At 37.2% G+C, this 16977-nt stretch overlaps 1 protein-coding gene across 1 annotated transcript; it reads left to right on the forward strand.

Moving 5' to 3' along the window:
* Positions 1-2143: 2143 nt before the first annotated feature.
* On the forward strand, positions 2144-11354 carry cyp26c1 (cytochrome P450, family 26, subfamily C, polypeptide 1). The gene is made up of 7 exons (XM_081347443.1): positions 2144-2390; positions 3141-3490; positions 5462-5686; positions 6920-7195; positions 7302-7457; positions 8587-9012; positions 10037-11354. Exons 2-7 carry the CDS (start codon positions 3287-3289, stop codon positions 10412-10414), a joined length of 1665 nt encoding a protein of 554 aa, XP_081203569.1. The 5' UTR covers positions 2144-2390; positions 3141-3286; the 3' UTR covers positions 10415-11354.
* The last annotated feature ends 5623 nt before the right edge of the window (positions 11355-16977 follow it).

The raw sequence follows: 16977 nt of genomic DNA on the forward strand, positions 1-16977 counted from the left end.
GTGATTTTGATATCAAAGATCAGCATGGTCATTAAAGGCACTGAAACATGTGTCTGTTTTAGCTAGGGGGGAAATCAACAAAAATGATATTATTGCCTTAGTCATCAACATCAACAGTTTCATGTTTCATGTTAATTATGATGAAATTCACATAGACGCATGGTAAAATTCCGTTATCATTTATCTGGTGTTGTGATGTGGTTTTAATGACTTGTTTGATGATGTCATGCTTTGGGATCTGACAGTTGATGGGTGAAAAGTTATGGAAATATTTACATACGTAGGCTATACTGTAGCAATTTAGTAAGGTTGACATGACAAATATATCAAATGATTAAATTGAACATAAAAATATGATAATTACAACTGAGTACAGTAAAATTTCAATTGTGATCAAAATTAGGCTACTATAAAATGCCAAAGGGTTCCTTTAGCCTTTGCCTGATGATTCATCTTGTATTTGACACAGATGGAGTGAGAATGTTGTATTTTCACAACTTTCATTGTTTCTGCACAGAAATGGATATCTGGGTAATTTAAAAACAGTAAATAGGAGTGATGCTTGCATCTTGAATGAATTAACATTTAAATCGGCGCATTTAGAGAAAAATTACTGATATTTTATAATGGTGCCTCCAAATGTTTCCATTTGTTTGTGTGTATGGCAGATATATGTGAGAGGAGACCTGGCCATGAGTGTGTGACTATTTGGCAAGCCTCTGCACGTCTTTAACTTGACTTTGAGCTTTAGTTGGTATTCTGAGTCTCTGTTGTTAAAATTAATAACGGGATTTGTTCAACCACCCGAGACAGGGAATGTCTTCTTATCCTGCCCTTTCTCACTCTGACCTTTAGTTTTACATAGTTTAATCATCAGAAATTATTCAGGAAAGAAAAATGAACACTAGCCATCTTCTGCATCTTCTGACCCAATTTAAACATGCAGCATTAAAAACAACAACAACAACGAAAGCAGCATAGGGTCTGTGAAATCACTGTGATCAGAGAGAAATAGATCCTATTTTACACAAAATTACACAACTTTTCTCTGTTTTTGCAATATTATTCTAAATTAGTATAATTAGGCTACATACAATTATTTATACATTTTTTAATGACTAATGGCCTAAAGGAAATGTGCTAATAATATTAAAATCTGATTGTACACTTTCTTAATTCATTGTTTTTGTCTGTGTTATTGACAATTTATATATTTTTTTGTAATTTATTGAAATGCAAACAAATTTTCTTTCGACCAGTATAGACTACTAACTGTGTGGTTATTAATGGGATAATAACAATTACAGCTTTGCTTTTAGTTGTGGATGTACTATTTGCCCTTTTTTTTCTGCCAAAGCATGAGCGAATGACTATAGCCTACTGGCATAATTTTAATACTCTAACAATTCTAGGAATTATTTGAAAGAATTACAGTACATCGACGGGAAAAAATAAACCGCATAATGATAATTATAGCCTATACGCTCTCGAACTCGCGATGTTTGTATCGGACGATACACCGACAAATGTCATTATTTAAAACATTTTAATAGATTGAGATATCACACATATGTTACAAAAATATTAGTTTTTGTTTAAAATGTTGTTAAGATATTTAACTGTTCTCGGGGCGCCAAAATACAATATAAGTTGCACAAGACGAATTCTAAACGATGAGAAATGACTGATATTCTTTTGGCCCTCTGGAAGTATATATCCACAAACCGGTTAAATTCTCTCATTTATTGTAGGCCTAGCCTATTTTATTTTTTCATGTTTGCGTTTCTAAATAATTTCTTTATCTGTTTTACTTTATAATAATCAGATTATTTTTATAAATATTTTATAATTTAGTGAATAACGTTTTTTTTTTATATAGCCTACAAAATATTATAAAAAAAAATGTATGTAAACTATACCACAATGCTTGCCTAAAATGCCATGCATGATAATGTGATGACAAGTGGATCGAATGGAATCTCAATGAGGAAATAGGTAACCAATCAGTAAAACGCCTACAATCTCTCTCTCTCTCTCTCTCTCTCTCTCTCTCTCTCTCTCTCTCTCTCTCTCTCTCTCTCTCTCTCTCTCTCTCTCTCTCTCTCTCTCTCTCTCTCTCTCTCTCTCTCTTTCTTTCTGATTCCCTCTGTGGAACCTACGATCGCAAACGCTTCCCATGCTTTCCCTGTGATCTATCCACGACCTCTTCAACTATCAGAGAGAGAAAAAAACTGCTCACACGTCACTGGTGAAGGTGGATCATATTATGTGCCAATACCTATAAAGCTCGAGCGCGAGATGTGCACTGAAGTCACATAGTTTACCCAAAGAGAGACAGATTCTGGAAGTTTCACTGGATATCTTCGGTATGATTTTACACTAGTGCTGAGGTGAGTATACTGTCTGTCTCTGTTTCATCTGTAAGGTCACCCTCAGTTTTGTGATTAAGATTATGTGTTTTTAAATTACTGATTGCATGTTTTAGCCACAGATCTGACAGAGTGATTTTTGCTACACCCTTAAAAATAAGGTTTCTTCAGTGATTATTAGGTTAGGTTAGTTAGTAGCCTAATAACCTTCTTATTAAGAGCCATTTTCATTGATTCTTCTTTTTATATATATATATATATATATATATATATATATATATATATATATATATATCACCTTTACTTTATCACTATGTTCTTCAGAACAGAATTAAAGTTGAATAAAAGACCCAAAGTATAAAAGTTGATAGAGGTTGAATGTATGCACAATATGTACTATATAGCCTACTATTTATTTTTAAGAGTGTATGAGTTTTACTTACTCCGAAGTGTTTGAGATTATCTTTATTAGGCACAAATGTGTGCTCGTTTCCAAACTTCTCATAATCTCAAATTCAGTTGGAGGAGTCTGATTTGCAGTCAGAGTGGGTGAGAGCAGGGCTGTCCCAGGGGTTGCACCCCAAGAAAAGGTGGATAAACGCGGATGAAAGACATGCCAGCGCATGCAACTTGTAAAACTGTTTGGAATAGTTGTCAGTTTCTTGTGCTTCTCTGTGAAGCTGGAGCGACTGAAAGCAAGGGTAGATCTCCTCTCTTCATGAAGTCCATGTTAAATTCAGCCTAATGTAATCTCATATTCTTATTCCGTAGATATCCAAGGAGCGCGTAAAGGGACATTCTTGCGCGTCGCACAACTTTTGGAGGCGCTCCATCAAGCAGAGAGCATCAACAGCACGCACGGGCGCACGTGATTTATTTTCTTTCTTTTTACTTGTTGGCTTTGCTCATCTCTGGAGATGTTCGGGCACGATATCTGCCTCGTGTCCGCGTTGCTGGCGGCTGCCGGTGCCGTGTTACCGGTTCTGCTGTTGCTGGTGGTCTCACGGCTGCTGTGGGAGTTCAGGTGGAGCATCACCCGCGATCGGGCGTGTAAACTCCCACTTCCGCAGGGCTCCATGGGCTGGCCGCTGGTCGGAGAAACTTTCCACTGGCTTTTCCAGGTAAGACTTGAATATATAAATACAATTCTACTCAGACTCTTCTGTTCGCTGTGTTTTATGATTTAGCGAATACAATTATGCATTTCATGTTCTATTGTCTGTTCTCTCAATTAGAAAGTCGCACTATGAGTTATATGTAGCCTATAGGCTATTATAGGCCTATTGTAATGTTAAAATGTTTTTTGAAGTAAATAAAAATATATTAATTACAAATAACAAGCAATGCGTAACGTTTAAAGGTAAAATGCTGTTTAAACCAGTGCGCGCATTATTTATTTCCTTTCAGCGGGTCGTTGTAAAATAATTTCTGTAAGTAGCATAATTTTCTTTCGAGGTTAATTTTTTGAAAACCGAATACGTGTTGCTATGGTTACCTCCTCACGTAAAGCCGATTTCTTAAACATTTGGCGCGCTCTGACTCATGTAGCCTTTTGTGGGTAGCCTACTGAAACGATCTTTAAAAATGCTTTTGGAACGTATAAACACAAACGTAATTAATACACTGATTATGTCGGTATATAAAAAAATATTAAACGGCAAAAGGGCCTATAAAGGGTCGACTTCCACGGCAAACCTCGTTTAGAATTGATTTTAAAAGTTAGTTATTTTATTTCTTCCATCATAAATGTTGGCCTATTGGAGTGTTACGTACGTGTTATGTTATTTTGCTAATATTATAGCATTACATTTGTCAAGCAAAGTGCAATGCTTTCTCAAAGGAATATGATGCATATGAGCTCCTCTGTTGGCCTAATATACAAATACACATGGGGAATTATCCGTGGCATGTGTGAACTTGATGAGGGTGTAATTCAGTGTTGCCAATTCCGCGGTTTTCCCGCGGAATCGGGATGCTTTTAAGTTGTTGCCGCGGGTTATTTTTTACCCGCGGGTTGATATCCACCCTCGTACGTACGATTTCGGCGCTACAACACCCACAAACCTACAAATTCAGTGGAGCAAATCGCATTGGGCTATATTTGGGCGACTTTTGACTGGCCATTGGGCTACTTTTGTTGCACAGAGCCAGACATGGCAACCTTCATGGTGGTAAAAACAAACATTTTCACCTTGATTTCATGCACAGTGGCAGAACAGATAAATACATTCCAGAAGATGAAAAAAAAAATGGTACACAGTTTAAAATCCTTGAAATATCAGGAATAAAAAAAAAAAAATTGGTAGGCTATATGTAGTCCTGGAATAGAGTCATGAAAATTAGTAAAAGATAATATGTTTTATTATTTTTCTGTGCAGTGTGAATTGGCCTTAAAGTCCCTATGAAATCAAAATTGACATTTTTTTAACTTTTACTTTGAATATGTTAGGCGTACTGTTATATAAACTGGTGTGCTCCAAACAATGACACATTTAGAAATTAGAAGATAAAAGCATTCAAAACTGAGTCTCTCACTTCTGCCAATATATATCAATGATTTTGATGACATCACTCTGCGCTTCAGCTTCTCATCAGATTTTCTGTCCAATCAAATGTTCTCGTCCCGCCCCTACATTAAAATCGGTCATTTGTTCACACATTTACTATTTTCTACATGGTGAATGGCACATAGTTCACTATATAAGGGAAAGGGAACGATTCAGACAGTGTAAATATGCTTTCCATTGGGGCGAATGAAGTCTGGTTTCGCGCCGCAGCGCATGCACAGTCTGCTCTATATTTTAAAGAGATACGGAGGAGAAACTGTTCGAGATTAGAGCTGCTCTGGCCGAGCTGTTTGTGATATAAACAAAATGCTATATGCTATTTTAAAAAAGGGGAGCAGCTGATCAATATGTCTCGCCCTGTCTTTCTGTTTCAATGGAAATTACATCAACACATTGAATAATGCTGCACGTTTCAAGGCACTTCAGTGGGCTTTTAAGAAATAAATTGGTCAGAAGTAGTGGGGAGTTACCGGGAGTAACCAGGGTGTTGCAGACCTCTAAAAGTTGTTCATTATGTTTTAACAGGGATCCAGCTTTCACATCTCTAGACGAGAGAAACATGGAAATGTTTTCAAAACTCACCTTTTGGGCAAACCCCTCATCCGAGTGACCGGTGCAGAAAACATCCGTAAGATTCTGCTGGGCGAACACACACTGGTGTGCACGCAGTGGCCCCAGAGCACACGCATCATCCTGGGGCCCAACACTCTAGTAAACTCAGTTGGTGACCTGCACAAGAGGAAAAGAAAAGTAAGCTGAATGTCTGAAATGCATGCATCTTCTCAGTCCTCAATAAAAAGGCATCTAATCGAAAATTATTTTTTGCTTAAGTGGAACTCATTAGTTGTTTTATTTCTCCTATAAACTCTTTACCTCTTGAATCAATTTCCTTTGAGCTCATAAAAATAACATTTCATTTCTAGCCATTACTGTTGCAATAAATAGTTATCCATTTGTTTGATAAGAATTGTTTTTATGTAATCTAGATGTATTTTTGTAGCCCGTTTAGCTCTTCTGATTCCATCGTCCCAAAATGGGTTAAAATCCTGAAATAAGGTCTGTGGTGAGCACAAGCTCAAGATAGTTTCACGTTTTAGTCTAAGACATAAAACACATGAGTAATGAACAGGTAAACTCATCTACGCACTAGTCACAGCCTCATTGTGTTTATACAGCCTGATGTCATGAAATGCGTCTTTATAGCACGCATTGTATTTATCGTGCAATTTATACGAAAATGAGTTTTTACATGCATATGAAACGCACTATATCCATGTAATACGCACATACCCCACACCACTAATCCTACCCAAGGGGTTTACAGTGCGTATCATATGCACGTAAAAACTAATTTTCACATATAAATTGCACGATAAAAACAATGCGTGCTATAGAGACGCATTTCATGAAATCGGGTTGGTTTATAACCATGTTCTTGCAATCTTGCAATTCTAACTCACACTATCAGGGAAAATGTTTTTTTTTTGGTAACACTTTATTTTAAGATGACGTTGTTACACATTACTACATTTACTTACTAGTAATAACAGTAAATTATGCATAATTACAAGTAACTAACCCTAAACCAAACCCTAACTGTAACTCTATAGTAAGTATGTAGTTAATTAATATTACAGTATTTATGTAAGTAAAGTGTAACTATGTCACCTTAAAATAAAATGTGTTACCATTTTTTAAAAATAAAGACTGAAAGAGTTGTCAGAAGCTTGGTGATGGTGACGTTGAAGTCGAGCGTGGTGTGTATGTAGGCTTAAAAATTAATAAAATTTGTGTTCATTTGTGAAAATGATCTTGATTGACAAAACGTGCAAGTAACATAAACTTTTGTTGATCACAGAGCTTATTTTTTGTGATAATTCAAAAGCCTATGGAAGAATCCTGTCGAGGGAACCAGTGTTATGCTAACTTTTGGGTTGGCCTACAAAAATACATCACTGCTGCCGCTCTCTATTTGCTTCCTAGATCCTTGCAAAAGTGTTTAGCCGTGGCGCGCTGGAGGCCTATCTGACACGACTTCAAGACGTGGTCAAGTCTGAAATTGCAAAGTGGTGCACCGAGACCGGGTCTGTGGATGTTTACGTCGCAGCCAAGTCACTCACCTTCCGCATCGCTGTGCAAGTCCTGCTCGGCCTGCACCTGGATGAGCAGCAAATCGCTTCTCTCTCTAAAACCTTTGAACAGCTCATGAACAACCTCTTTTCGCTTCCCATTGACACCCCCATAAGCGGCATGCGCAAGGTGAGAATGACCTTCCTTCCTCAGGCCAAATCTCACTTTGTCTCACAGCTTGATGAATGTCTAAATCTTGGCTTCTTTCAAAATCTTTTATGAATGTGGGTTGCAGGGAATCAGGGCCCGTGAGATTCTGCACTCTGCCATGGAGAAGATCATAGAGGAGAAACTGAAAAAGCAGCAAGCCAGCGATTACTGCGACGCTTTTGACTATATGCTGAGTAGTGCGAAGGAAAATGACTACGACCTTACGATGCAAGAACTTAAGGTAAAACCTAGTAGGACAAATCCAAAAATACTGTGTGCTATCTTTGCATTATACCCACCCTTGTGAAAAAGAGGTGTGCTTAACTGTGTGGAATGTGCACTTGTCGTGTACTTCAAATATTAATAGTATATTTAAAAATACTGTACTTGTAGATAATATAATATTAATGAGTGTACTTATAGTAAACATTAATGACATTTTTTAACACTCTTAAGTACACTTTTAAAAAGGTTTGTTACATTTTGTGTTTTATTGTCTTGACTTACTAAAGCACATGTAAAATACTTGATGATAATTTTAACTGTAGTGTGTTATTTGATATTATATTTTGGCCTGGTTTCACAGACAGGGCTTAGTTTAAGCCAGGATTAGACCTTAGTTCAATTAGGACATTTAAGTAGCTTTTATAAACGTGCCTTAGAAAAAACATTACTGATTTGCATCTTGAGAAAAAAACAATGGCAATGACATATTTAAAGATATATCAGAGTTGCTTTCAGTTAAAACAGATCAAACATGCATTTTAGTCTGGGACTAGGTTTAAGCCTTGTCTGTGAATCCGAGGTTTTAAGTTGTTTGAGCTGTTTTAACTGAAAGGAACTTGCACTGACATAGATATGTACTTTCATCAGTAATGTTTTATCTAAGGCATGTTTATAGCTACTTAAATATCCTAATTGAACTAAGGCGTAATCCTGGCTTAATCTGAGCCCTGTCTGTGAATCTGGGCCTAAATCTACTAAATGCATCTTTATCATTACAAATGTGTAATTATAAATATATTTAAATACATATAAACATTTCAATAGAAATTACATGATAGTATATTTTATTTACTAGCACACTCCACAGAACACTTTAATCACATTTCAAAGACAAAAGAAATAATTATTAAATTAAGTCCTACTTAAGTGGGTCAAAAAAGCACTTTTAAGTTCAGTTAATTGCATTTAATATACATTTAAATACAATACATTTTCATTTAATTGCAATTGATATGTAAAGTGTCCAAAAAATGTATATTCAGTTTGCACTTAAGTGCATACTTTAAAAAAAATTAAGGGAGAATTAAATTTTTTTTTTTCACAATTTACTCAAGGCTTTTTGAATAAATTAAAATGTATTTCAGGAAACGGCGGTAGAGTTAATCTTCGCCGCCCACTCCACTACCGCCAGCGCATCAACATCCCTCATCCTGCAGCTTCTGCGTCATCCAGATGTGAGCAGACGTGCAGGAGCAGAGTTAGAGAGCGAGGGCTTGATCAGCGACGTCCACGGATCCTGCCGCTCTCGTTGCCATGGAAACATCATCAGTGAGGAAAGCGATGCTGCCGAGAAGAGTACCAGCGAGTGGAGATCGACGACGAATAAAAGTATGTGTTTTGAAGCAGGAGACAAGGAAGAGGGGTGTCGCTCTCGGACCCATGTCCCTTACCTAAGTTTGGAGAAACTGAGTCAACTTTCTTACCTGGACTGTGTGGTCAAAGAGGTGCTTCGGTTCCTTCCACCAGTGTCTGGGGGATACAGAACAGTTCTGCAAACATTTGAACTGAACGTGAGTGTGTTCTTTTACATTTGTCCAATACAAGTACTGCTAACACCATTTTTTAAACATTATTTAAAGTTACTGCATTTACAATAATAATCAGATGTTGCAGATGAATAAACGTGCATCAAACACTAAAATGGTGGATGAAAAGTTACATAACAAACTGATTTGGGTCTAGAAGGCAATGCGGTCTGTCTAACGTAACTATTTCCAGTGTTGGGGAAAGTTACTTTTAAAAGTAATGCATAACAACATTGCGTTACTCCCCAAAAAAAGTAACTAAAAAGTTACATTACTTTTGCCTTACTTTTTCTCACTTGGACTGGGCTTGCTTGTTTGTTATTTAATAACAACAAAAAAGTTATATTTTTGGCAAATGTTAAGGCCCTTTAACATCAAAAGTGAAATGAATAAGCCTCAGGCTGAATGAAATACATATTTACGCCTGTACAGTAGAGGACGCAGCTCTAACAAACCTTTCAGCTGTGTGGCCATTCTGGATTAAAGAACAATAGAATACAGGAGAAGAAAGTTCAACACTCTTATTTCTAAATCTAATCTAAAGTAATTTTTGCTTATTAGTATGGTTGAATTAGATCATTGAAGGTCAGCAGCAAAGACATTGATTAATAAAGTGAGATTAAATACATAAAGTATATTTTTCTAATTTAATATAGTTAATTATAAAAGTCTGAGATTGCTTTTATTCATTTTGAGGAATACTCAATGTTTTCGTGCAAGTTAGATGAGTAAAAGCATGTTCACATTTAGTCTAGAACTAAAATAACCATCATGTTTACACAGCGCACACAACACCTCCTCAGTTTATTTCTCTCAACATAGAGACAGGAGAGCTGTCAGTCAACTAGCGTTACTTATATGAAAAAGTAACTTAGATATTTTGTTGTAAATTGAAAAAAGTAATGCGTTACTGTACTAGTTACCTGAAAAAGTAATCTGATTACATAACTCAAGTTACTTGTAATGAGTTACCCCCAACACTGATAATTTCTATATTGTGCATCTGCAGGGTTATCAGATCCCGAAGGGCTGGAGCGTCATGTACAGCATTCGTGACACGCACGAGACTGCAGAAGCGTATCAGAACCCGGAGCTCTTCGACCCGGACCGATTCTGTGCAGACAGAGACCATAGCAAAACCGAGCGCTTCAGTTACGTGCCTTTCGGAGGCGGTGTGAGGAGATGCATCGGACGGGAGCTTGCTTTGATTGTGCTGAAAACTCTTGCAGTGGAGTTGCTCGCCACGGCAGACTGCACTCTGGCAACAGAAACGTATCCAAGGATGCAGACGGTGCCAATCGTGCATCCGGTCAACGGACTGCACGTGTTTTTTAACTACAGAACCCACGGGATCGAGAGAAACCGGAGGGAGTCCACGCATATATAGGCAAAAAAAAACATCAATTAGACACTGCATCACATACGCACAAACGTCAAACTGCCCTTGGGAATCATTTGCAGTCATATGCAGTTTCCTTCCTGATGTTTATGCAAAGCAAAACATCTGGAAATCTGATAGAGTGGGGTGGAATGATGGACTTGACACAGTCATAAGATAATGCAAAGTCTTGAACTCTTGTTTGTTTGTGAACTTATGGAAAGGGTAAATATCCACTAGAACGCATGGAAAAGTTACTTAAGCCTGTGTAAAATACATACAAAAAGACATTTTGATGTGCATGAGGACATCGATCATACATATCTTGTTAGGAGGAAAAAAAACAATAGAAATGCATTTAAATTCATCTCAGCCTTGTATGTGATATATAAACAAAACCTGTTTTTTTATGAAATGAAGTAGGAACAAATAAGCTCTAATTATATATGTATTTTTCAAGTGAATAGGGAATAGCTCATTAAATAAGAAATAATATTATGCCACTTTCTAATTTCTAGGCCACTGTACTATTAAAAAGACTAGTTTTCTATACAGTACATGCTGTCGTTGTTACGACTCTGTATTCTAGTACTTACAGAATGCTTTAAAGTACATAAATAGGCAACTAATGCATAGTTATTTGTGTTTATCATGAATGTAAGCTGTGAAAAATGATCTTTGCGCTGTGAACTGGAGTTTCAGTTTAAATACAGGGAAGGAGAAAACAAGCAGCACTTTTTCTCCAGATTAGGAGTATATGTGTATTCTTGTCGTGTCAATACTTGTGTGTAATTTGTAGTTCCTGTGCTAATGTTTGTCTTGTTCGGTAGTGCTCGTTAATTTTATATCCTTTATGATATCTATTTTGAAATGTGCATTTGGAGCTCTTCTATGTTGTTAAAGATGTTTCTGTTCAATAAAGAGATTTAATGTGTTTATGTGGACTTTGCATGAGCATTATTTTTGGGGTCAGCACGATTTTGTTTTAAAATACACATACACAAATTCAGTGAGTCAGTGAGATAAAGGAAGGATACATTTAATTGAACAGTACAAGTGACAGTAAAGACATTTATAACGTTACAAAATATTTCTATTTCAAATAAACAGTGTTCTTTTGAACTTTCTGTTCATCAAAGAATACTGAAAAAATGTATTATGGTTTCCACAAAAATATTAAGCAGCACAAAGTTTTCAACATTGATAATAATAAGCAATGTTTCTTGAGCAGCAAATCAATCGAAGGTCAGCTTTGCAATTACAATAATAAATACATTTTCAAATATATTCAATTGTAATAATATTTCAACAGTATTACTGTTAACTACCTAGGTTACTGCAATTTCTTCAGTGAAGGTCTCATCATCTGACTCGTGTCTCATCTAGACAAGCATTAGGATGTTACATTTAACACTAAACTCTAGAACATGAAGGACAAGACTGAAGTTTACATGAAGCAGATCTGCCTCTGAGTCAACCCGCAGGAGACATGCAGCCTCTCTTATCAATACAATCCATTTGATAACAGCTTACACACATGTATGGACATAAAACTTACCAAAGAATTTGCGTTGGACTGACACACACCCCAGGGACCCCGTTGTAACATCCTACAAGGTAAAAAAAAAAGGATGCCATCCAGTCGAGAATACTAGTAATAATATTCACACATTAATCAGATATTGGTTGTGTCCGAAATCGCCCCTAATACTGTATACTAATACTAATACTAATACTAATACTAATACTAATACTAATACTTATACTAATACTAATACCTACCTACCGTCATATCAATATCAAATGTATTTCTAGAACACAGCTCCAATAGTGGGACTGAATGTGAGATTGAATAAGTGCACTTAATAACCACAATTGTTTCAGATACCCAAATGGCTGTTCCCTCAAATAGTGCCCTATTTAAAGTCTCTATGAAATGTTTTTTGGCTTTTGAATGAATATGTTAGCCTTACTGTTATCTATAAGCTAGTGTGCTCCAAAACAATGACACAATTCACATTTAGAAGACCAAACCAAACATGGTTTAGTCTTCATTGACGTCATTTTCAACCAAAATACAATCTGATTTTGATTCAATCTGACGTTGGATTCTGACATCAACCTGATTTTCATTTTCAACGTTGGGTTTGGTCTTCTAAATGCGAATTTTGTCATTGTTTTGGAGCACACTAGCTTATAGATTACAGTCATAAGTCTCTGACGTCAGATTGGTTCTTTGGTTCTTTGATTGACGTCAGATTGGTTCTTTGGTTCTGACGTTAATCAAGACTTTCATTTCCAACCAAAATCCAACATCTCTCCGACGTTGGATATTGACGTCAATCTGACGTTGGGTTCTGACGTCAACCCAACTTTCATTTCCAACCAAACTGCAACAGCTGCAACCAAAATCATCCACTGACTGACGTTACTACTTTCTACTCAAGGACCTTGACAGAAATGTAGTGGAGTAAAAAGTACGATATTTGTCTTTCAAATGCATTGAAGTTAAAGTAAAAAGTTTCCAGAAAAAAATAATACTCAAGTAAAGTACACATTCTCAAAAAGTGTACTTAAGTACAGTACTCAAGTAAATGTGCTTTGTTACTGTCCACCTCTGCCTAAGACTAGCAGCCGAAGGGCACACAGGCATACCAGATGGAGAATATTCTGTGTGTCTCGGTGAGTGTCAAGGGTGAGAGAGTTATTGGAGAGGATGGGACATGAGGTAGAGGAATGGGGAGTGGTGAGAGAGGGACAGGTAGAATATAGAAAGGGTATATGTTGGGAGAAACAAAGTGAAGAGAGTATCGTGGGATACTGAAATTTCTTTAATCATCTGGAACCAGTCCCAATGGAATCAAATAAGAATCTAATGAGACAGTACTGAATATTTCAGTTTATTTTTCAGAATTTTAGTTGATCTACTTAAAGGCACACTAAGCAGTTTCCATTTTTCTCAAACAGCGACCCCTAGAGTCACTGTGGAGTACTTGTATTTAACGTTACTGTCGTAAATACCACTCACGCAGAGCCGTCTCTGCACTCTTCCGACCGCGCTTTCTTTGTCTTCTTCGTCGACTCTGCCATGATTCACTTCTGAAATGCGTGCTAGTGTCTTCCATAGAGGCTGCTTCATATGTTGTCGATGTATGTGACGTCGTGCCGTAAAGCAAGTCGTGATTCTTGCGAGATTTGTCGGGGCGCCACCTCTCAAACATGCATTGCTGGTTTTGCCAGCCCGCTTTGCTATCGGGATGATTCGCCCTACTACGAGTTCATTTACCATCAAAATGATTTTGAAGCTGTTATACTGAGGTACAAATCTTGCATAGTTTGCCTTTGTATTTGATTCTTAGTGCCCTTTAGAACTGGTTCCAAATTAGTATAAAAATGACACGATTTTTCCATTGAGGGCAAAATAGAGCAGAATGAGAAATAAAGATGATGAGCAAATAAACACAAAATTGTGCAAGCTTTGTGACTCTGCTGTGATCTTGACCTTTGACCTTGATCTCTTAAAAATTGAGGGAAAAAAAGGTCCTAGGCTGCATCTGAAATCGCATACTTCCCTACAGGCTAAAAACAGTATGTGACAACAGAAGTCAGAATTCACATTACTCATAAAAGAGTAGACAAAATGTCCCCAGATGACCTACTACTTCCGGAGAGATTCTTAAGTTTGCATACGATGGACACTTTACTATACCATGAGGGAACAAAAGTGAAGCGACATAACAGATGCTGGTAGGTCACGTGATATTGACAACAAGGCGAATGTTGCTCGTCCGGATTACATTCATACCATGTAGAACATACTTTTTAAGTGGTCGGGAAGTAATTATTCAAAATATGGTAAGTACCTACTCAAGAGAGTATGTGATTTTGGACCCAGCCACAGTCCAAACAAAGGTTTAAGGTTTTGCTCAGTCAACCCCTGCTGGTAAATGCTGTAACTACACCATTCGGTCAGCAGATTTTTTAGACTGTTAAAGACATTTTACCATTTTCACTTGTGCTAACCCTATTTTTTTTATATATATATTTTTTATAACCCTAATAATTTAGGAAAAGTAATTACAATTACTACATTATAATATGTATAACACATTATATACATTATACAATTAAAGTTATACATTTAAAAATTGTGTAGTGTGAATAATAATATTCATAATAATAATGTTTCTGCTCTCCTGAAGTCAGTGTTAACAGACATCTTTCTTTTTTGGTTTGATCTAACAATCACATTTCTATTGAAATCCACGTGGTATCATCATATTTCTCTCTTTATTGTTCCATCATGCCCTGAGGCAGAATCATGGTTCAGCTGAACTTCTGAACCGGATTACTTCTTGTGTATGCGTGTATACATAATGTCACACCTTCAATCATCAGACTGCCAGCGGGATAAACAACATGATTTGTAAGTGCCAAAATGACTTAAACAGTGAGATAGATTGGTAAGGTTACAATCAGCCATCCTAATAATCAACTCGGAATATGGCTGGTGAAAAGTTAGATGTCGAAATCCATATTCCGAAGTATCTTTAAGATACATAAATCCATTCAGGGATGAAGCATTGGCCGCTACAGGTAACATCTGAAGTGTTTGTAAGGGGATCTGTCATGGTGGAATCTGTTCATGTGATGTGTCATGACCTCTTTTGGCAGCATCAGTATGTGTTGGAATGCAGAAACAGCAGCTGGTGTCTACACTGTAATTACTATGCTTCCTGACCCAAACACACACCTTGCCTACATGTACTACACCACCACTCTGTAGTCAGAGTTCACAAAACAAGGGCAAAGGTCAGTGCACACGATAGATCTTGGGAAATTGCTATATCACATCAGACCTTTTGTATAAGAGAAAGAAATATAGATAGAAATTCTTAAAGCATGTCATTTCTGTGAATTGATAAAAACATATAAGGCTGCTTAAACTAGATAGATAGATAGATAGATAGATAGATAGATAGATAGATAGATAGATAGATAGATAGATAGATAGATAGATAGATAGATAGATAGATAGATAGATAGATAGATAGATAGATAGATAGATAGATAGATAGATAGATAGATAATGGCGGATCATTCTTTTGAACATAATCCTCCTCACCGTGCACGTTATTGCCTACTGTACTTCCTTAAGAGGAATATTCATTCATGAGGAAAATATGAGGTGAAATATCCAGCTGACTATGATGGGACTTGCTGTTGACCTAAGTTGACTGAATTTGAGTTATACAGAAATTCTCCTCAAAGCCATTGGGTGAATCCCAGCAAACGGCAGTGCTGCATTTTAAAGTCATTCATCAGACACAGATACTGAAGTTGGGTGGGGTTCCAGGGTTCAATAACAGGGTGACTGACATGCTTTAATAAAGAAGAATCAGCTCTGTGAAAATGCTGCACCCACTGTCAGCACATGTGCATACGCTTTTGAGGCTGCAAAAATGCTTATGAATGAATGGGTTCAGCTCGACTGAGTGTCTACAACTCTTCAGGGAGGACTTGGAGGAGTTTCATGGGTAAATGCACTTTTTAGTGCTAAAATCAAATAGGATTATAATACAGTACAATTGAATCTCAATTCACTCAGTTTGTGATGGTCATCAGTGATACTGTCACTCACAACTGATAAAGATTTTTTTTTGAAAGTCAGTCAGTTGTTCAGACAAGCTTGGCCCGCTGAAGGCATTTACTTCAATTCCGTAATTTTCATTCAACATCTACCAATGTTATTTCCATTCAAAGCAAGCATTTAAAGTTAGAATGAAACAGCATTTACCACACATTTTATTACCATAATGCGATGTATGTGTTCACATGAAAGCAAAAGGCTCATGGATCATCTAAACAGGCACATTTCAGGGTTCCCAACCTTTTTTGTCCTAAATCAGGAGTGTCCAGTAATTCTTTAGTTTAAGGTGTTAGCTTCACCAAGTTTCTAGTGACCCTGAAGACCCTGATTAGCAAGCTTGGGTGTTTAATTAGGGTTGGTGATTAATTAGGGAAGACGGTGGCCCTCAGGGCTGCATTTCAGTCCAATTTTTATGTCCTTTCCTTGCTAACTTCGGATGCAGCCAACACTCCTGAATTTCCCTAAGCACATCCCCTTGGGGGAATCCCTGCCACCATTTTGTTTAATTTTGTGGATGAGAGAAGTTTTCGTTTCCTCGCTCCTCAAACCTCCAGCCTCCAGCCCGTGACCTGGAAACCATTCGAACTCGGCCACCATGAAAGGCATCCAAATTATCTAATTGCACCGCGAGGAGGTGAGGAATGAGGAGCGAGGAAGCTTCCTGAGGAGTCATGTGCAAGAATACACACGTGTATCATTCCCTCGCATTCTTAGAAGGTGAAGCTAAGAAGGAGGAAAGGAAACGAGGAAATGAGAAGCACCCACACAATAGACTTCAGGCAGATCCATAGACGACAATGCAGCACAAATGTGACATCACAACAACAACTTGCAGTGCTCACACTTAATTTACTCACGCGTGATCAAGGGCTTAGGGCATTCCATTTAAACCCATTGAAGGGCTCCGCCAGTAGTGGGCGCT

This window comes from Scardinius erythrophthalmus (assembly GCF_964197995.2).
Source record: "Scardinius erythrophthalmus genome assembly, chromosome: 19".
Taxonomy (NCBI): Eukaryota; Metazoa; Chordata; class Actinopteri; order Cypriniformes; family Leuciscidae; genus Scardinius; species Scardinius erythrophthalmus.

Coding starts and splice junctions, on each gene's coding strand:
- cyp26c1 (XM_081347443.1), top strand. CDS start 3,287: ATGTTCGGGCACGATATCTGCCTCGTGTCCGCGTTGCTGGCGGCTGCC. Junction 3,491..5,461: donor CTTTCCACTGGCTTTTCCAG/GTAAGACTTGAA, acceptor ATGTTTTAACAG/GGATCCAGCTTTCACATCTC. Junction 7,458..8,586: donor TTACGATGCAAGAACTTAAG/GTAAAACCTAGT, acceptor AATGTATTTCAG/GAAACGGCGGTAGAGTTAAT.